Source organism: Octopus sinensis, linkage group LG3 (assembly GCF_006345805.1).
Source record: "Octopus sinensis linkage group LG3, ASM634580v1, whole genome shotgun sequence".
Lineage (NCBI taxonomy): Eukaryota > Metazoa > Mollusca > Cephalopoda > Octopoda > Octopodidae > Octopus > Octopus sinensis.
Genome location: NC_042999.1, coordinates 156,763,511 through 156,781,001, shown reverse-complemented (window position 1 = coordinate 156,781,001; position 17,491 = coordinate 156,763,511). Strand labels below are relative to the sequence as shown.

General features: G+C 34.9%; 1 protein-coding gene across 5 annotated transcripts in view; it reads left to right on the top strand.

The window, feature by feature from the left end:
- LOC115209859 (potassium channel subfamily T member 1) overlaps positions 1 to 17,491 on the top strand; it is a 203,159-nt gene that overhangs the window by 54,912 nt on the left and 130,756 nt on the right. For all 5 annotated transcript variants that reach the window (XR_004998398.1, XM_036501531.1, XM_029778432.2 and 2 more), the window contains exons 2-3: positions 7,343 to 7,419; positions 15,612 to 15,708. Coding sequence is in view for 4 of the 5 variants with exons in the window: in XM_036501531.1 (XP_036357424.1) it covers positions 7,343 to 7,419; positions 15,612 to 15,708 (174 nt within the window). In the remaining variant the exon portion in view is untranslated. The remainder of the gene's footprint in view (positions 1 to 7,342; positions 7,420 to 15,611; positions 15,709 to 17,491) is intronic.

Genomic DNA, 17,491 nt, shown 5'->3' with positions numbered 1-17,491 from the left:
TCTTCTATTAGCTTTAAGTCTATAGTTGACATGATTGACTACTTCAGCTGTCAAACAGGAACCTATGAATGGCATCTCATGTCAAATGGAAACTAAGTTATTTGAAAAAAATTTTTCTTTTAATGTTGAGAACATTTAAAGTCTGACAAATAATTTTCAAAGGTGTAATACTATTAAAAAAATAAATAAATAAAGGATTGAATAATATGTGTTTAATAAATACCTGTTTGAATATATCAAAATACATCTTTTACAGCTCATATAAGTTGCCAAACATGTATACAACAATATCTGAGAAAATTAGATAGTTTAATTGAACATTTCATACCCTGCCCTACTAAAATAGGAAAACTTTTAGTTATAAAATATGAACGATTTTCATGTGAAAATGTGAAATAAAGAAACTTTCATTCTTTAGAATGTGAAGAATGAAAGATTCCTTATAAATATAAAATCAGTTTCCATCCAAATAGATAAAGAGCTAATTTAACTACGGCTATACTTAACTTTCTTGAGTGGAACAACTTTTCATTCTATTTTAACTATTTTAACTAAGACATATAATTCTATCGGAAATCTACTTTAAGATTTCTATTCAGAATATACAGTAGCGTATGTGAAATTCATAAAGGCTATTATTAACCACTCAAGATAGAATTTTAAATTTCTCACCTTTCCAGTTATGCAGGATCAATTTTATAAACAGTGTATTTTTCACTAAATAGTACTGTATATATCTTTCATATGATCATAGCCTGATCATTAAACAAAATGTTCTCAATTTGTTGAAACATTAAGTTGGTTTCATTTATTTCATCAATTTAGTAGCATCTAATGCAAATTAAAAGTTATCTGTTTACTCTTTTTTTTTTTACTCTTTTACTTGTGTCAGTCATTTGACTGCGGCCATGCTGGAGCACCACCTTTAGTCGAGCAAATCGACCCCAGAAGTTATTCTTTGTAAGCCTAGTACTTATTCTATCAGCCTCTTTTGCCGAACCGCTAGGTTACGGGGATGTAAACACACCAGCATCGGTTGTCAAGCGATGTTGGGAGGACAAACACAGACACACAAACACACACACACACACATATATATATATATATATACGACGAGCTTCTTTCAGTTTCCGTCTACCAAATCCACTCACAAGGCTTTGGTTGGCCCAAGGCTATAGTAGGAGACACTTACCCAAGGTGTCATGCAGTAGGACTGTACCCGGAACCATGTGGTTGGTAAGCAAGCTACATACCACACAGCCACTCCTACACCTGTTACAAGTTCTTGATATGCAACTGCCTTATAAATTTCTTTACTATCTTCCTTATGATGAAAATTCTCCAAATTTCGCCCTGTGCTGGTTGTTTTTTTATTTTTTTAATGCCCAGTCTATGTTTTATTCTCATACACTGTTTCTTCCTTTTTTTTCTTTATCTTAACTTTTTATTTCTTATGGATCTTTTCGGTTTGAATGGCAGTTTATAACATAATTTCTAGGTAACTAAAAAATTTTAAACTTTGTATACTGGTAGAATGTGTTTATAAAACATCCTTTTCTCTTGGCTTTATTGAGAAAATTCTATAGTTTGTAAGATATTTGTTGTTTTTTTTCTTCAATTTCTGTAATTTCAACCAATGACTGACGTCTATTGAGGTAAAAAACATTCTGTGCCATATGAATATGTCCCTCGTTTAAGAAACAGATTGGGTTTATTTACATTTGTGAAGAAAAAAGATACCCTTCCCCCCACCCCTAACCCTAACCCTAAAACAGATTGAAATGCAATAGATCGATACTAGGGTCATAATTATGGATGACAATTTCATATGACACCGCCAGAAAAAACTGCCGTTCAAACCGAAAAGATCCTTTTTTGTTGTTCCACCTATTACTTTTTCTCTTTTTGCCATGCACTTCTAAATGAAACCAAACAAATGTTTTACATTTAACATCCTGAAAAGAAGTGGATTAATATCCTAGAAATCCTATTTCTTAATAATAACATCAAAAGAAAACAACAGTGTCATCACTATTTTAAGTACCTGTTTCTTTCACAAGCAATAAAAGTGAATAGTTTCTATACATTTTCATGTAAAGCAACACAATTGTAATCCCCTAATTCATTCATGATCAAAACTTTATTCTTTACCTATCTGCCAAGTATAGGATATACTATTTGATAAAACACTTCTTCAAGGGAACAACCAAAAGAAAAATACAAAACCCATTGTGTTAGAAGAGCTGTTGATGTCTTAAAATAGTTATGTCCCTTGCATTTTCCTCTAGTATTACATCAAGCATGGCTGCTGACAGTGTATGTCTCTTTTAAACTAATTTAAGGATTATATCCAGAACTTACATTGTTACTTTAAAATGGATAGCAATGTTTGACAATGTAAACACTATTGAATTATCAAAGATCATTGAATAGTGGATGCATTCAATGAAATAGATATTTGGAATGAAAAATTTATATTGCAATGTTCCTTGTCTAATGACTATTTCTAATCCATTTAGTCATGTACTTCAAGGATTTTGTGCCCTAGATGACTACCTAGGTTTGCTTAATGGAAACTGAAAGAAGCCCGTCGTATATATGTATATATATATGCGTGTGTGTGTTTGTGTGTTTGTGTTTGTCCCCCTAGCATTGCTTGACAACCGATGCTGGTGTGTTTATGTCCCCGTTTCTTAGCGGTTTGGCAAAAGAGACCGATAGAATAAGTACTGGGCTTACAAAGAATAAGTCCCGGGGTCAAATGACTGAAACAAGTAAAAGAGTAAAAGAGAGTAAAGAGTATAAAAACAAACAATGCAGAACCTGCTAAGTTAATTGTATTAGTTTATGAGTTTTGATACTAAAATCAGTTCATCTAGAAATCATTTATAGTACATTGGCTTGACTTGATGATAATCAGAAGCATTTCCTTTCAATTGCAATATAATATGTTTAGCGTCTGGTTTTAAACAGGAGTGTGTCATATGAATTTGCATATAATAGGTTCTAATGTTGTGTCATTTTATCTATAACTTCCTAATATTAAACCTGTGCTTATTTTATACTTTGTAATGTTTTTCACAAAACTCGTCATAATCTGCAATTGTTCTTGCATGTCGTAACTGTTTCTAATTCATAGTCATTTTAATAACTACTTTCATGTTCTCATATATATGAAATATCAATCTTGGCTGTTTAGTCTTACCTAATTGTTGCTGCTATTCTGAATCATTGTTTTCTTTCTTATTTCACAAAGTTCCACTTCTAATAAATATGTCATATATATGTGCCCCGTGCTAGTAGGGTGCTAAGAGCACCATCTGAGCGTGATCGTTGCCAGAGCGGCTAACTGGCTCCCGTGCTGGTGGCATGTAGGAGGCACCATTCGAGCAGGATTGTTACCAGCATAGCCTTACCGGCACCTGTGCCGTTGGCATGTGTAAAAAATTCGAGTGAGGTCGTTGCCAGTACCACTGTCTGGCCAAAAAAATTCAAGCGAGGTTGTCACCAGTACTGCCTGACTGGCCCATATGTAAAAATTCAAGTGAGGTCGTTGCCAGTACCGCCTGACTGGCCCCCGTGCCAGTGGTACGTAAAAGCACCCAATACGCTCTCGGAGTGGTTGGCGTTAGGAAGGGCATCCAGATGTAGAAACTCTGCCAGATCAAGACTGGAGCTTGGTGCAGCCATCTGGTTCGCCAGCCCACAGTCAAACCATCCAACCCATGCTAGCATGAAAAGCGGACGTTAAACGATGATGATGATGTCCTTTCTGTTGTTAACAAAGTGGATTTCATCCTAGTCAATTTGCTATTGCATTCTTTATAATCTAATATCTAACTATACCACATCTGCGTCAACTATGGACTTCATAAACATTTTAGAAAACGTTCTTCATCCTCCCCCTCCTCCATATACACTTCCTATAGTCTGCATGACTAACTGATGTCACCTATTGATTGCTCTCTCTCTCTACACAATATCAACCATTTCCTTGTGTACTAACATTACTATTCTACTGCTTCATTTTATTGTTGAGCATTTGAATGGGTCACATTAAGGCTACCTACATTAGGAATGTTTAAGTTGAACTCATTCTCACAATAATTATCTTAGGATTCCTGAGAGAGAAATTCTTTTTCAGTCCAGATTTACTTTGGAATGGGTTCAAGGACTATTATGAAGAGAAGTGTTATAATAAAGCTATCTACCTGTGCAGTAAACTTCTCAGCGGAAAATAGTTACTCATCTACAAGTGTATTGATGATTTATCTTCAAGTACGTTATTCACCAAATTATACAATCATGTTTATCATTACCAAGTGAGCTACAAGACCAACAAATATGAAGTAAAAATTGTTTGCACTTTGCTACTTACAGTCTATCCTGAAATATGATGTATGTCATTCTATCTACTATTCAAATCAAAATTTCAGTTAAGCATTCATAACAAATTACCTTTCAGTAATTTTACTTACATATCTGTTTTAATTCTCTATATTGTCATTTAATTAACTAACACTTGTACTTCTTCATTTAAATTCAATTCAGCTCCCTTATATCAATACAGAGAAAAAAAGTAAGTATCAAAGGTCCTTTCTGAGTCATAGGCTCATAAGGCCAGTTTCCCAGGTTCTGTGGCATATATATCCCCTGCCCACTAATAGGATGCCTGTCTATCACAGGATTATTTATTCTTGTCAGCTGAGTGGAACTGAGTAATATGAAATGAAGTGTTTAGCTCAAAAACCCAATGCATCATTCAGTCCTGGAATCAAAATCACAATCTTGCAATCATGAGCATAACACCCTAACCGTTAAGCCATGTGTCTCCACCTTATATTAATTAATACTTATGAAGCCGCACAGAACAAAGATTAATGAGCACAGAAATGATTAAATATTTTAATTATTATTTATTTTTATTTTATCTAGTTTCAGCTCAAGAGCTGTGGCCATGCTGGGGCACCGCCATTTATATTGTAATATTTTCAAAAGTAAGAAACTATCAAAGAAGAAATACAAAATTCTTAGAAAAAATGTTTACTTTGAACTTACCAATGGTAGAGCATGGCACATCGAAAGAAATCAGTCCATACCCACCTCTCAAAATATTTTTGACTTCTGATGCTTCTTTCACTTTGCATGTAAATTAATGAAATGCTTGCCTAAACTGAGCACCAGATGACAGCATATGTGCTCATTTCATTGGTGACATAATTAATTTCACTAGAAAACAATTGATATTATATGAGATTCAGGAGGAAACTTATCAGAAGTTGGTGATGCATAGGAAGCTGGTGTAGTTTATCACTACTGCTAGAAAGATTGGCCACTTTATAGGTAGTAATGGATAATATGGAGATGTACTCGCATAGCAAGTGATTTGATCTGAGATCAAGATGCAGCACGGATTTTTGTCAGTGAACAGGTCGCGGATTTTAGCGACGAAAATATTTTGACAAATTAAACTTAAATGTTGAAGTGAATCGAACGGCTTTTGTGTGTTTCTTAAATGGCTTACAAACACCTTTCACGCTGCAATTGTAATGGATAATATGTTTTTATTTAATGATGTACATTTGAGTTACAATAATTGTCTTCGTGAAAGACTCCAGAGCATCTTAACTGCTATACTCTTACCTGCACATGATCTTGGTGGCCCAGAAGCAACTTGATAGAAGGTATGGTACAGAACTGAAATATAAAGAGCAAGCTTTGATCAGTGCTAAGGGGAGCTACTACTGAGTAACATTGGAAAAGAGCTGAAATTAACTTTTATGAATCAAAAGGAAAGATCTGCCTACTTGTCTGTGATTATTTTTTTTTGAACTGCCTGAAGTATATCCTTTAATTAAGACATACAAGACATCTAGTAGCATAACCAGGAATGCTATCAAAAGCAACTTTACTCCAAATAAAGTACCAGATTGAAAGTTCTTTTATAGAAAATTATTTGCAATTCTCTTTCCATATATTATGGCTTTCTGAATTCTATACTTTTACCCACATCATATTTTCCTTTATCTTTTGTACAAAGTCTAATTTCTACATCAGTTTTCATAGGATATAAGTTATGAACTCAAGTCTCCATATGTTTCACATTATGCTCTCTCTCTCTCTCTCTCTCTCTCTCTTTCTTTCTCTCTCTCTCTCTCTCTCTCTATATATATATATATATATATATGTGGCACGTAAAAAGCACCCACTACACTCACAGAGTGGTTGGCGTTAGGAAGGGCATCCAACTGTAGATAAGACTGGAGCCTGGTGCAGCCTTCTGACTTCCCAGATCCCCGGTCGAACCGTCCAACCCATGCTAACATGGAGAACAGACAGTAAACAATGATGATGATGATGATGATATATATATATATATATATATATATACTTAATAATTAGGGTTCAGCAAAGATTTGCTTTACCACATACTGAAGTTTAGAAATAGCAGCAAAACACCTTAGCTATTTCTTCTACTTTAAAAAGGGACTCCCAGAGAAACCAAAATACTTGAAAACAATGCACACAGGCAGAGAGGAAAAGTAACGAAAATCAATCAATATCTGGTCACCCATGTACACGCGTTTCAGAATTAGATTGGAATAAAGAATATAGAATTATACTTTACCAACCATTTTCCTCATCAGCATGGCACTCCAGCAATAATTAAATATTGAAATATTAAATTCGAAGGTACTGGAATATTGAACTTATCTCTCCACGGTATCAGACAGATCATATTCAGTGTTAGTACCGCCGAATTCAAAATATGAATGAGGTTCATTTACCTTCCCCTGCCCATCCACGTGTGTCTTCAAGTAAACTACTACAGAAAAAAACCTGTAGTTTGTTATCAGGGAGAAAATCTTTATATATAAAAGTGAGGTTGTGTGCTGTCTGTCTCCTACGATTTAGATTCCTAACTACTCCCACATTTTGCGGTGCAGTTTAACCAAAACCGGGTATCTTATAGTTGTGATTCACATCGAGCCCTTCTGGGTATTAGCATGCGTCTATGATGAGTCTACGATTTAAAAAAAAATTTACCATCAATTTTTTTTTTCAACTCAAAAATTTCACCTCATCTCAATCCAAAGGAAATTATTTGTAAAGTCATAACACCAACATTATTATTACATGTTCAAGAAAATACTCATAGAACCAATATTCTTGGTTCTTAATTCCAGTGCAATAAAACCATCACTTCAACAACAAGTATATCCTTTGTGTTTTCTATTTCCTACAGAATTACAACCTCTGGAAACTACAACAATAACAGCTGTATGTAATATCAGATTTATTCACTCATTTGATTTCTTAAAATATATATTTATAATTTCAGTTCAATCAAGACATCCAACAGAGATGCTTCTTTGAAAGGACGTTTGAAAAGGGTGATTATAAAGGATTCAACAGCCCGTAAGTATACTTGTGTGAATTATTTTATTTCTAGTTTGATAACATTAAACATATTTGTTGTGAATAATCTTTATATATAAAAGAGAGGTTGTGTGCTGTCTGTCTCCTATGATTTAGATTCCTAACTACTCCCACATTTTGCGGTGCAGTTTAACCAAAACCGGGTATCTTATAGTCGTGATCCATATCGAGCCCTTCTGGGTATTAGCGCGCATCAACGATGAGTCTACAATTTAAAAAAAATTTACCATCAATTTTTCCCATTTTTAATGCATTTTTGGCATATATAAGGGTAGTAACTCTCTAAAAATGTATTATTAAATCTCAGAATGTAAAAAGCTACAGTAACACCCCCCCTTTGTGGTTAGCCATATTGAGATGGCTATTATACTTTACATCTCTAAAAATGCTTATATAGTTATTTCCCTTACAAACCCGAGCAATGCCGGGCGATACTGCTAGTAGTATATCATTCTATAGTGGAATACCAATGCAGCTATAGAGAAGTTGGGCTTACTGCTAGCCACTCTATGACTCTGAATTTACACTTGTCAGTGTTGTTATGCATGTTTTCTAATGGATTAGTCAAGAGAAACAGGTGGATTTCTCATGTACCTCACAGACCCTTTGAGATTGGTGAGATCAATAGAATTATTCTTTAGTTTGGACCTCTGTAAGTTAACACTACAAGAAAAGCAAGAATAGGGTGAGAATTCTAGGAGGTTGAAGGGAGGATTCAGCAAAGTGTTTAATGCAGATCCCAAGGATAAGATACAGCAGGAGTAATGAAAGGAATCCAGGAGAGACAGTTGTGTTGGATGGCAGTAATATGCAACTATCTAGTTTAGATAAGGCAGAGAGGAGATAGTATGTCTGTGAGGCAAAGGTTATAGCATGTTACATAAGAGAGTGATGTGACTCAGTGGGACAGCCTTCTTTTGAATGCAATCTAGATTGTGTAGCAGCAGCACTGTTCCAGATATGGAAGCAGTGGTGCATTATGGGTCTTATTTCAGTTTTGTATAGAGTCAGTAATTAATTGGAGTTGAAGCATTTTATGTCCCTAAAAACACAGTCTAGTGTTATGGATGCAGTTTTAGTAATGTTATACATTGGGATTTATGGGAAAGATCATAAGTAATTATGAGGTCCAGAGTTTGCAGCAACCTTTAGGGTTTCAGTTGCATGTTGTTAAAGACTAAAGAAAATGAGGTACTGCTTCTTTCGTATGAGAAATGATTGTATCTTTGTGCTGTTAAAAGCGATTGCATTGTTATGTCCTCATAAGAAGATTTTTTTAGACCTCTATTTATGGAAACAGTTTAGGTTTGGAGGTGATGTCTGGGTTGCATGTGGACCATTACATTCTGCATTGTTAGAAGAGACATCAAACAAGTTGTTATTGTACAAAAGAAAGAGCATTGACTAGAGAGAACCTTGCATGCTTATGTTGCAATAGTCCCATCTAAAAGGAAGCTTCCAGTCCAAGAAAAGAGAGATAATGGGGTGGAGTTCACAAGCAGGTAGCAAAACTTGGAAGTTCGCATGTTAGACACAGTTAAAGGATTTCATAATGTTAAGGGCAACAGTGTTGTCGTAACTGAAGTATTTGAATGAAATCAAATCATTACTGAGTCATCAAGTCATTCAGTAAAGACAAGTAATTAACACCAAAATAGTTGTTTATTCTCTCTCACTTGATATCTCACCATGTTGGGCTTAAATTCCACTTGAACAGACATTGCCATTCGATCTACTTAGATTGCTTTAAATAGTATATCTGCACTTGACTATATTCTTGTCTTTACAAAAATAGTCCTTAACTCTTTGTAGTTTACCCCGTGAGCTTCTCCTTCAATATAGAAAATTAGAAACAAGAGTCTGCCTTCATGAAGTTAACATCACTATCACTTTACTTTTTGATAATTTAACTGCTCAGAATGTTCTCTAACCTTGTCCACCTAATAATGTTGTTAGCACTACCTATTTCTTTACTACCCACAAGGGGCTAAACACAGAGGGGACAAACAAGGACAGACAAACGGATTAAGTCGATTACATCAACCCCAGTGCATAACTGGTACTTAATTTATCGACCCCAAAAGGATGAAAGGCAAAGTCAACCTCGGCGGAATTTGAACTCAGAACATAACGGCAGCCGAAATACGGCTACGCATTTCGCCCAGCATGCTAATGTTTCTGCCAGCTCGCCACCTTTCTGCCAGCACTACCTGTTAATCTCCAATATCTACACTGTTAATTGTCCAGGAAATATAACCTCAACTACTTTGGCTTTTATCCCCTTTAAATTAATCTCTGTTCCTTGAATGCTGTTCAGAATTATGTCAACTAGAACACAGAACATAACTGGTAAACTAAATTACAACACTGAAAGGCTAAATTTACGATTGTTTGATTATGATACTGATTTTTCTGAAGGATGAAAAACAAGACACTCTTGGCTTTGAGCTTAGAACAAGTGAAGCAGATTTAGATCATGTAATGTAAATGAAGTGGCAGTCTGCTGTTTTTGCCAACAAAGCAACTTCATTAATAGGATTAATAGAAAAGTAGTTGAGAGATAGCATGATATAGTTTGAGGGTGATCTGTTTGCTAAATTTTGCTGGATGAGCAAATCTGTAAAATCATGGAATCACAGAATGGTGGAGAACAGGACAAAAAGCCTAGCACTATAAACTTCCACCAGTACAAGTAGTTTACCAAGATTATTCAATTGGCTACCCTTTTTTCCTTCAAATATGTTATGTTCACCAAAGTTAGAAATTAAGTATGAGTACAGTAAGCAAAATTTTATACAAATGAAGCTCCTGGTTAAATGAAATCAGTTTTAATCCTTCTATCTTTTTAGGGATAGGAAGAGCAGTAAGTATTCTTTGGGATAGTAGGGTGTGATTTGATGTAGACTTGACTATTATTTCTGTTATAAGAGAGAACCATCTACAGGCTCATTTGTTAACTTAGTGACTTGGAGAGCTTCTTTAACCCTTTTGTTACTGTATTTATTTTGAGATGCTCTGTGTTTCTTTCAGTGACTTTAAATATAACAAAGTATTTATTAAAATAACTTAGTTATCATTCAGCTAGTGTTAGGAACATAAATTGTAACTAAGGTTTGGTGGAAGATTTTAATTCAAAACTTATGAAAACAAGACATTTGTACTCAGAGTCAGAGCCGGTTTCAGCCAGGTTGGTAACGAAAGGGTTAAGGTCTCCAAACTAGCAAGGATTGATTTGGAAGCCTTATAAAAGCCCCATTACTGCTTAGCAGGTAATGTAGATTTTCCCATAATGGTTTAGGGACAATGTAGTAATTCTTTCATTGGCTCAGTAACCAGAAACAGTAGAATTGATTAAGATTCTTAATTTGAGCCTTTTACATTTTGAGGCAAAATCCTTCTAAAATTGACAAAACAGGTATATCTGAGTATATTCAATCTAACAAATTCTTAATTAGCTTTGTAGCTATATAAGAAAACAATCTTATTGATTAGCCACAGATGGAAATCTTTTAGAGATAACACCTGATTAAGTATTAATATGTTTTCCAATACAGTCCTTTTATTTTATAAAACATTATCTTTGTTGTTGACAGTTTCATTTCCTATAACATCAGTGCTTGATTTCTCAAAATTTTGTGTAATGTCATGTGTAATGTCATGTGTAATGTAATGTGCGTATGGGTATCTGTGTCTGTGCATGAGACTCAAAATACAATTTGAGAAAATCGATATTACCAATAGCAGTGTCAAGGTTTGTCATGCTGTAATATGATTCTGTACATTTCTTGTTCTTCTGCTCATTTTATCACTTAGTTTATAATAAACCGTCTTGCTGAAATGAAAATTTGCAACTTGTCCAAAATAGTATGTATAGATTTATAGAATTTCAAGTATAAAAAACGTAAGCACTTAATGAAGATGTGTCAAAATTATTTATCAAATAAAAATGTCTTGAGTATTTTGTATTATATAATCTGAAACAGAAATTTTTCAAGACAATCATTTGACAGTTTGGTATATCCAGGATTTTACAAATGAAGATGCATGAGAAAATTTCATCTCAAAGATAACTAATACATGTAACTCCAAGACAGTCTTGGTTGAGAAAATATATGATCAAAAGCTCTCTAACTAAACATCCTGCTGTTTTACAAGAAATCAGAAATTTTTTCGCATTAATATCAATAGAAGAAACTTAAGGAGCCCTCATATGGTTATAAATTTAGGGACATCCTAATTGAGAAATTTGATGAGAAAGAGAAGGAACTATAGACTTGTAACGTAGAGGGCAACTGGGAATTCCTGTGGGACAGTTTGCTGAGTGCCACAGACACTAATCTGCAGCTGGTGCAAAGTTCCATCCAGATCTAGGGTGACGTGGTGGTGGAACAATGCTGTAGACAAGTTCATTAGAGCAAAGAAACAGCCCTGAAAGACCTGGAAGATTTGGGGTAGCAGGGAACTATTGCCAGCTCTGTCTGGCTCCTGCGCGGGTGGCATGTAAAAAGCACCCACTACACTCACGGAGTGGTTGGCGTTAGGAAGGGCATCCAGCTGTAGAAATACTGCCAGATCAGACTGGGCCTGATGCAGCCTTCTGGCTTCACAGACCCCAGTTGAACCGTCCAACCCATGCTAGCATGGAAAGCGGATGCTAAATGATGATGATGATGATGATGAAAGGAAGCTAGGAGACATGTATATCTAGACAGGGAAGAATCAGAAAAGAAGACATTTGCTTATGTTCAGCAACGTGACGACTTAAGACTTAAGCATTTCAGATTGCAGGGCAGTGTGTGAGAGAAAATTGTGATGTCATAGGAGAGAAATGTCTGCATGAATGACGGTGCACTTGCATTTGATGGTTCTCCAATGTAAAATCGTACTTTATTACGAGTACTGATTATACACTGGTATATAGAATCTTTTATTTTAGAGTTACTTGACATAAACTTAATTCTGTTGGAATTGACTTCAGATATAATATATTATATATATATATATATATATATATATATATATATATATATATATAAATAAACATATACATACACACACATACACATACATATGTATATGCATACATGAGTTAAGGAATGGCGTAGGGCTACATATGTTAAATAGCAAGCAGAACCTTGGAAGAGGTAAATATCCAAGCAAGGTGTATACCATAGGCTACTTGTTAGGCCAAGGGTATCTTGACTAAATGAAAGCTTACATTGTTGTAGGGAGGTACATGTTAACACATGAAAGATTCGATGTATGTACGTATGTATGTATGTATGTATGCATGCATGCATGTATGTATGTATGTATGTATGTATGTATGCATATATGTATGTATGTATGTATGTATGTAAGTATGTATGCATGTATGCATGTATGTATGTATGCATGTATGTATTTATGTATGTATGTATGTATGTATGTATGTATGTATGCATGTATGTATTTATGTATGTAAGTATGTATGCATGTATGCATGTATGTATGTATGTATGTATGTATTTATGTATGTATGTATGTATGTATGTATGTATGCATGTAAGTATGTATGTATGTATTTATGTATGTATGTATGTATGTATGTATGCATGTATGCATGTATGTATGTAAGTATGTATGTATGTATGTATGTATGTATGCATGCATGCATGCATGTATGTATGTATGTATGTATGTATGCATATATGTATGTATGTATGTATGCATGTATGTATGTGTGTGTAATGTATGTATGTATGTATGTATGTATGTATGTATATATGTGTATATGTATGCATGTATGTATGTATGCATGTATTTATGTATGTAAGTATGTATGCATGTATGCATGTATGTATGTATGTATTTATGTATGTATGTATGTATGTATGTATGTATGTATGTATGTATGTATGTATGTATGTATGTATGTATGTATGCATGTAAGTATGTATGTATGTATGTATTTATGTATGTATGTATGTATGCATGTGTGTGTGTATGTATGCCTTTCAATTGGAGGATTGAAAAGACTTCATACTGTGCATTATAAAATTGAATATCCAAATCTTTGGCTGGGTTCAAGAGTCATACAAGGGCCTCACATTGCATCATCAATGACTCATTTCAGTTATTCTTTCTTGCAATTTCTTTGCTTGTATATGAGAAAGCAGCTACTATGTATATATATATTTTATATATACTTATATATACTCTTTTACTCTTTTAATTGTTTCAGTCATTTGACTGCGGCCATGCTGGAGCACCGCCTTTAGTCAAGCAAATTGACCCCGGGACTTATTCTTTGTAAGCCCAGTACTTATTCTATCAGTCTCTTTTGCCGAACCGCTAAGTGACGGGGACGTAAACACACCAGCATCGATTGTCAAGCAATGCTAGGGGTACAAACACAGACACACAAACACACACACATACACACATATACATATATATGACAGGCTTCTTTCAGTTTCCGTCTACCAAATCCACTCACAAGGCTTTGGTTGGCCCGGGGCTATAGCAGAAGACACTTGCCCAAGATGCCATGCAGTGGGACTGAACCCGGAACCATGTGGTTGGTTAGCAAGCTACTTACCACACAGCCACTCCTGCGCCTATGTATATATATATATATATATATATATATATATATATATTGCTTAAAAAAAAGAGGATTATAAGCTTAAAGGTAAAATTAGAAAAGGAACACAAAATGTACAGAATCATATTACAGCATGACAAACCTTAACACTGCTTAGGTAATATCAATTTTCTCAAATTGCATTTTGAGTCACAGCATACACGCAGATATTTATATATACATGCATGACTTTGCGCAATGGCCCAGTGGTTAAGGCAACGGTCGTAGGATCACGGTTTCAATTACCAGACCGGGCGTTGTGAGTGTTTATTGAGCGAAAAAACCTAAAAGCTCCACGAGGCTCCGGCAGGGGGTGGTGTTCCCTGCTGTACTCTTTCACCACTCTTTCTTGCACTCTTTCCTCTGTTGGCCTGCTCGCTTAGCCAGCGGGGTGATGTCACTCGAAGGCTAAAACAATGCGAACGCATTGTGACCAGCGATGTGTAACTACATCTGATGGACTGGTTGGTCACGTGACGTTATCACATGCATGACTTTGCATAAACTTAGTGGTTCAGCAAGAGAAGTGATAGAGTAATTATCAGGCGTTTAAAAAGTAAAATAAATATTGGGGTTGATTTGTTTGACTAATATTTTTCAGGGCTATACTCCAGCATGGCTGCACTCTAGTGATTGAAGCTAGTAAAAGATAGAATATAATTTTTCTGTATACCCGTAATGGGTATACTTTATTAAGATGAATTTGATAATATGAATATTTTTGCAAAATAGAATTATTGGTTTAATTTTCATTATCCTCCCTCCCAAGAAAATTGGAATTATTTATTAAAAAATTACTAGGCACAGGAGTGGCTGTGTGGTAAGTAACTTGCTTACTAACCACATGGTTCCGGGTTCAGTCTCACTGCGTGGCACCTTGGGCAAGTGTCTTCTACTATAGCCTCAGGCCGATCAAAGCCTTGTTAATGGATTTGGTAGACGGAAACTGAAAGAAGCCCGTTGTCATATATATATATATATATAACTAATGTAGGATAAAATTTTTTTCAAAAAAAAAAATTTTATCAATGGCCAGCATATCAAAAAATACCTTTAAAGGTTAAATTTATAAATAACTTACAAAATAAGGACAAAAGAAAAATTCTAATGCTAAATATGCTGAAAACCGACAAAATTGTGAAAACCAATATAATTTATGCGTCTTGAAACATGCCGATAGAAATTTCTAAAAAATTCCGTTATTACCATATTGGTTCCAATTTTGGGGTTAATTCATAAGAATTTTCCCCTCGTCAGCGATAAATACGTAAGACATAAATAAAATACTTACTCATACCCATGGAAAAAGCAAGCACTAAGTCCTGAGCAGACCTGGTTCGGCAAAAGAGACCGATAGAATAAGTACTAGGCTTAGAAAGAATAAGTCCAGAGATCGATTTGTTCGACTAAAGGTGGTGCTCCAGCATGACCACAGTCAAATGTCTGAAACAAGTAAAGGAGTAAAGAGTACAAGAATAGTAGAAATAGTAAAATGCTACATTTTTCTTTCATGTTTCCTTTTCCTAATATTAGATTGTATTTTCAGGTCGAGTGGCTATCATATTTGACTTGATCATACGTCTTTTGGCTTGTCTCCTTTATGTCATTCGTGTTATTATTGATGATCAGCAAGAATATGATTGGTAAGTTATATTTCATGCAATAATTGTACCTCACTCTACATTTTATAACTGTATGTTATTTTATAAATGAAGTTATGATTAGTAAGATATTTTTATTTCATCATCATCATTTAACATCCGTTTTCCATGCTAGCATGGGTTGGACGGTTTTGACTGAGGGCTGGCAACCACATGGCTGCACCAGGCTCCAGTCTTGATCTGGCAGAGTTTCTACAGCTGGATGCCCTTCCTAATGCCAACCACCCCGAGAGTGTAGTAGGTGCTTTTTACGTGCCACCGGCATGGGGGCCAGTCAGGCAGTACTGGCAATGACCTCGCTCGAATCTTTTTACACGTGCCACCGACACAGGTGCCAGTGAAGCGACGTTGGTAACGATCATGCTCGAATGGTGCCCTTTTACATGCCATGGGTACGGAAGCCAGTTGGCTGCTCTGGCAATGATCACAATGATCACGCTCGGATGGTGTTCTTGGCACCCTACTAGCACAGGCATAAGTGTCAGTAAGGCGACGCTGGTAACGATCATACTTGAGAAAACTAGGGAATTCTATAATAATGAAAATTTCCTGCTAATTATGAATTAACATGAAAGTGTTAAATCTGTTATGTCAATGATGACTTACAACATTCATATTATTGTAATGTTTCATGTTTTATATGTTTACATGTTATATCATGTAACTTAATTTGATAATTGTGCAATCAGTGCTTTTAACATCGTTACCAGTTTAACAGAGATGAACTAGGATATTCAGTTAATTAAAGCTTCTGAAGATAGAATATCCCACACAGACAAATGTTTTACTGTGGGACTTCATTACTGGACTTGAGTAATCAGAATCATTATAATTGGGACAAAAACTAGGTCCTTCACACAACATGACCACTGTAATGGTAATAACAAAATAAACATGAATATTATCAAATTTCCTTTCCATTATTGAAATCACTTGGTATTATGTAAATCGCCATGGAAAGTTTAAAATTATGGGTTTTATTGCAGACGTCTAGAGCAAAATAATAACAGTAATCTATGAAACCCCAGAGATTGAATATTTTTTCTTCAATATTACTTGATGTAGCAGTTTACTTTTCAGATCTGGACATGTTGGAATTTATTTTAAATTTTTAACACAAAAATAATACATTTAGCTCTAATTGGGAAAACATTTATTGAAAAGCATTCCAGCTGTGGCCACCTACTTTTTTTTTAGGGCAGAATGTATCCTAGACTGTGGACATCTAATTCCTTCTAAGGCAAAAATATATCCTAGGCATTACCATACCTGTTTTCTATATTTTATTAATACAATATATATGTATGTATATTTATATATATATATATTAGACAGAATGAGATAACAAATCCAAGGTTGTGAGGAGTTTTCAGGGCATTTATAATGAAATAGTCTTACAGCTGTTTCTGGGATATTATGGATATCCCTTCATTAGAGACAGTGTGAGAAAATATTTGAGTTCGAATTATGGTGGAAAAGGTGTAGACAGGGAATATCGAGGGAAATAAGAGAATGAAAGTAGAAATAAGATATATAAGGATATTGTAGTTGCTGTTTCATTATTCAAGGAAAATACTGTATAGAAGGGTAAAAAAGTTTCCTGTACGTAGTATATAAGTTCCAATAGTAGTTCATGTTTAGTCATTTCAAAATATGGAGCCATGTAATCAGTGGTCCTCATTTGAAAGGATTTTGTGGTGTGAATGAAAATTTGAGAATGTATTGGTAATATTGTGGATAGATGAAAGGAGGAGAGATGTGTATG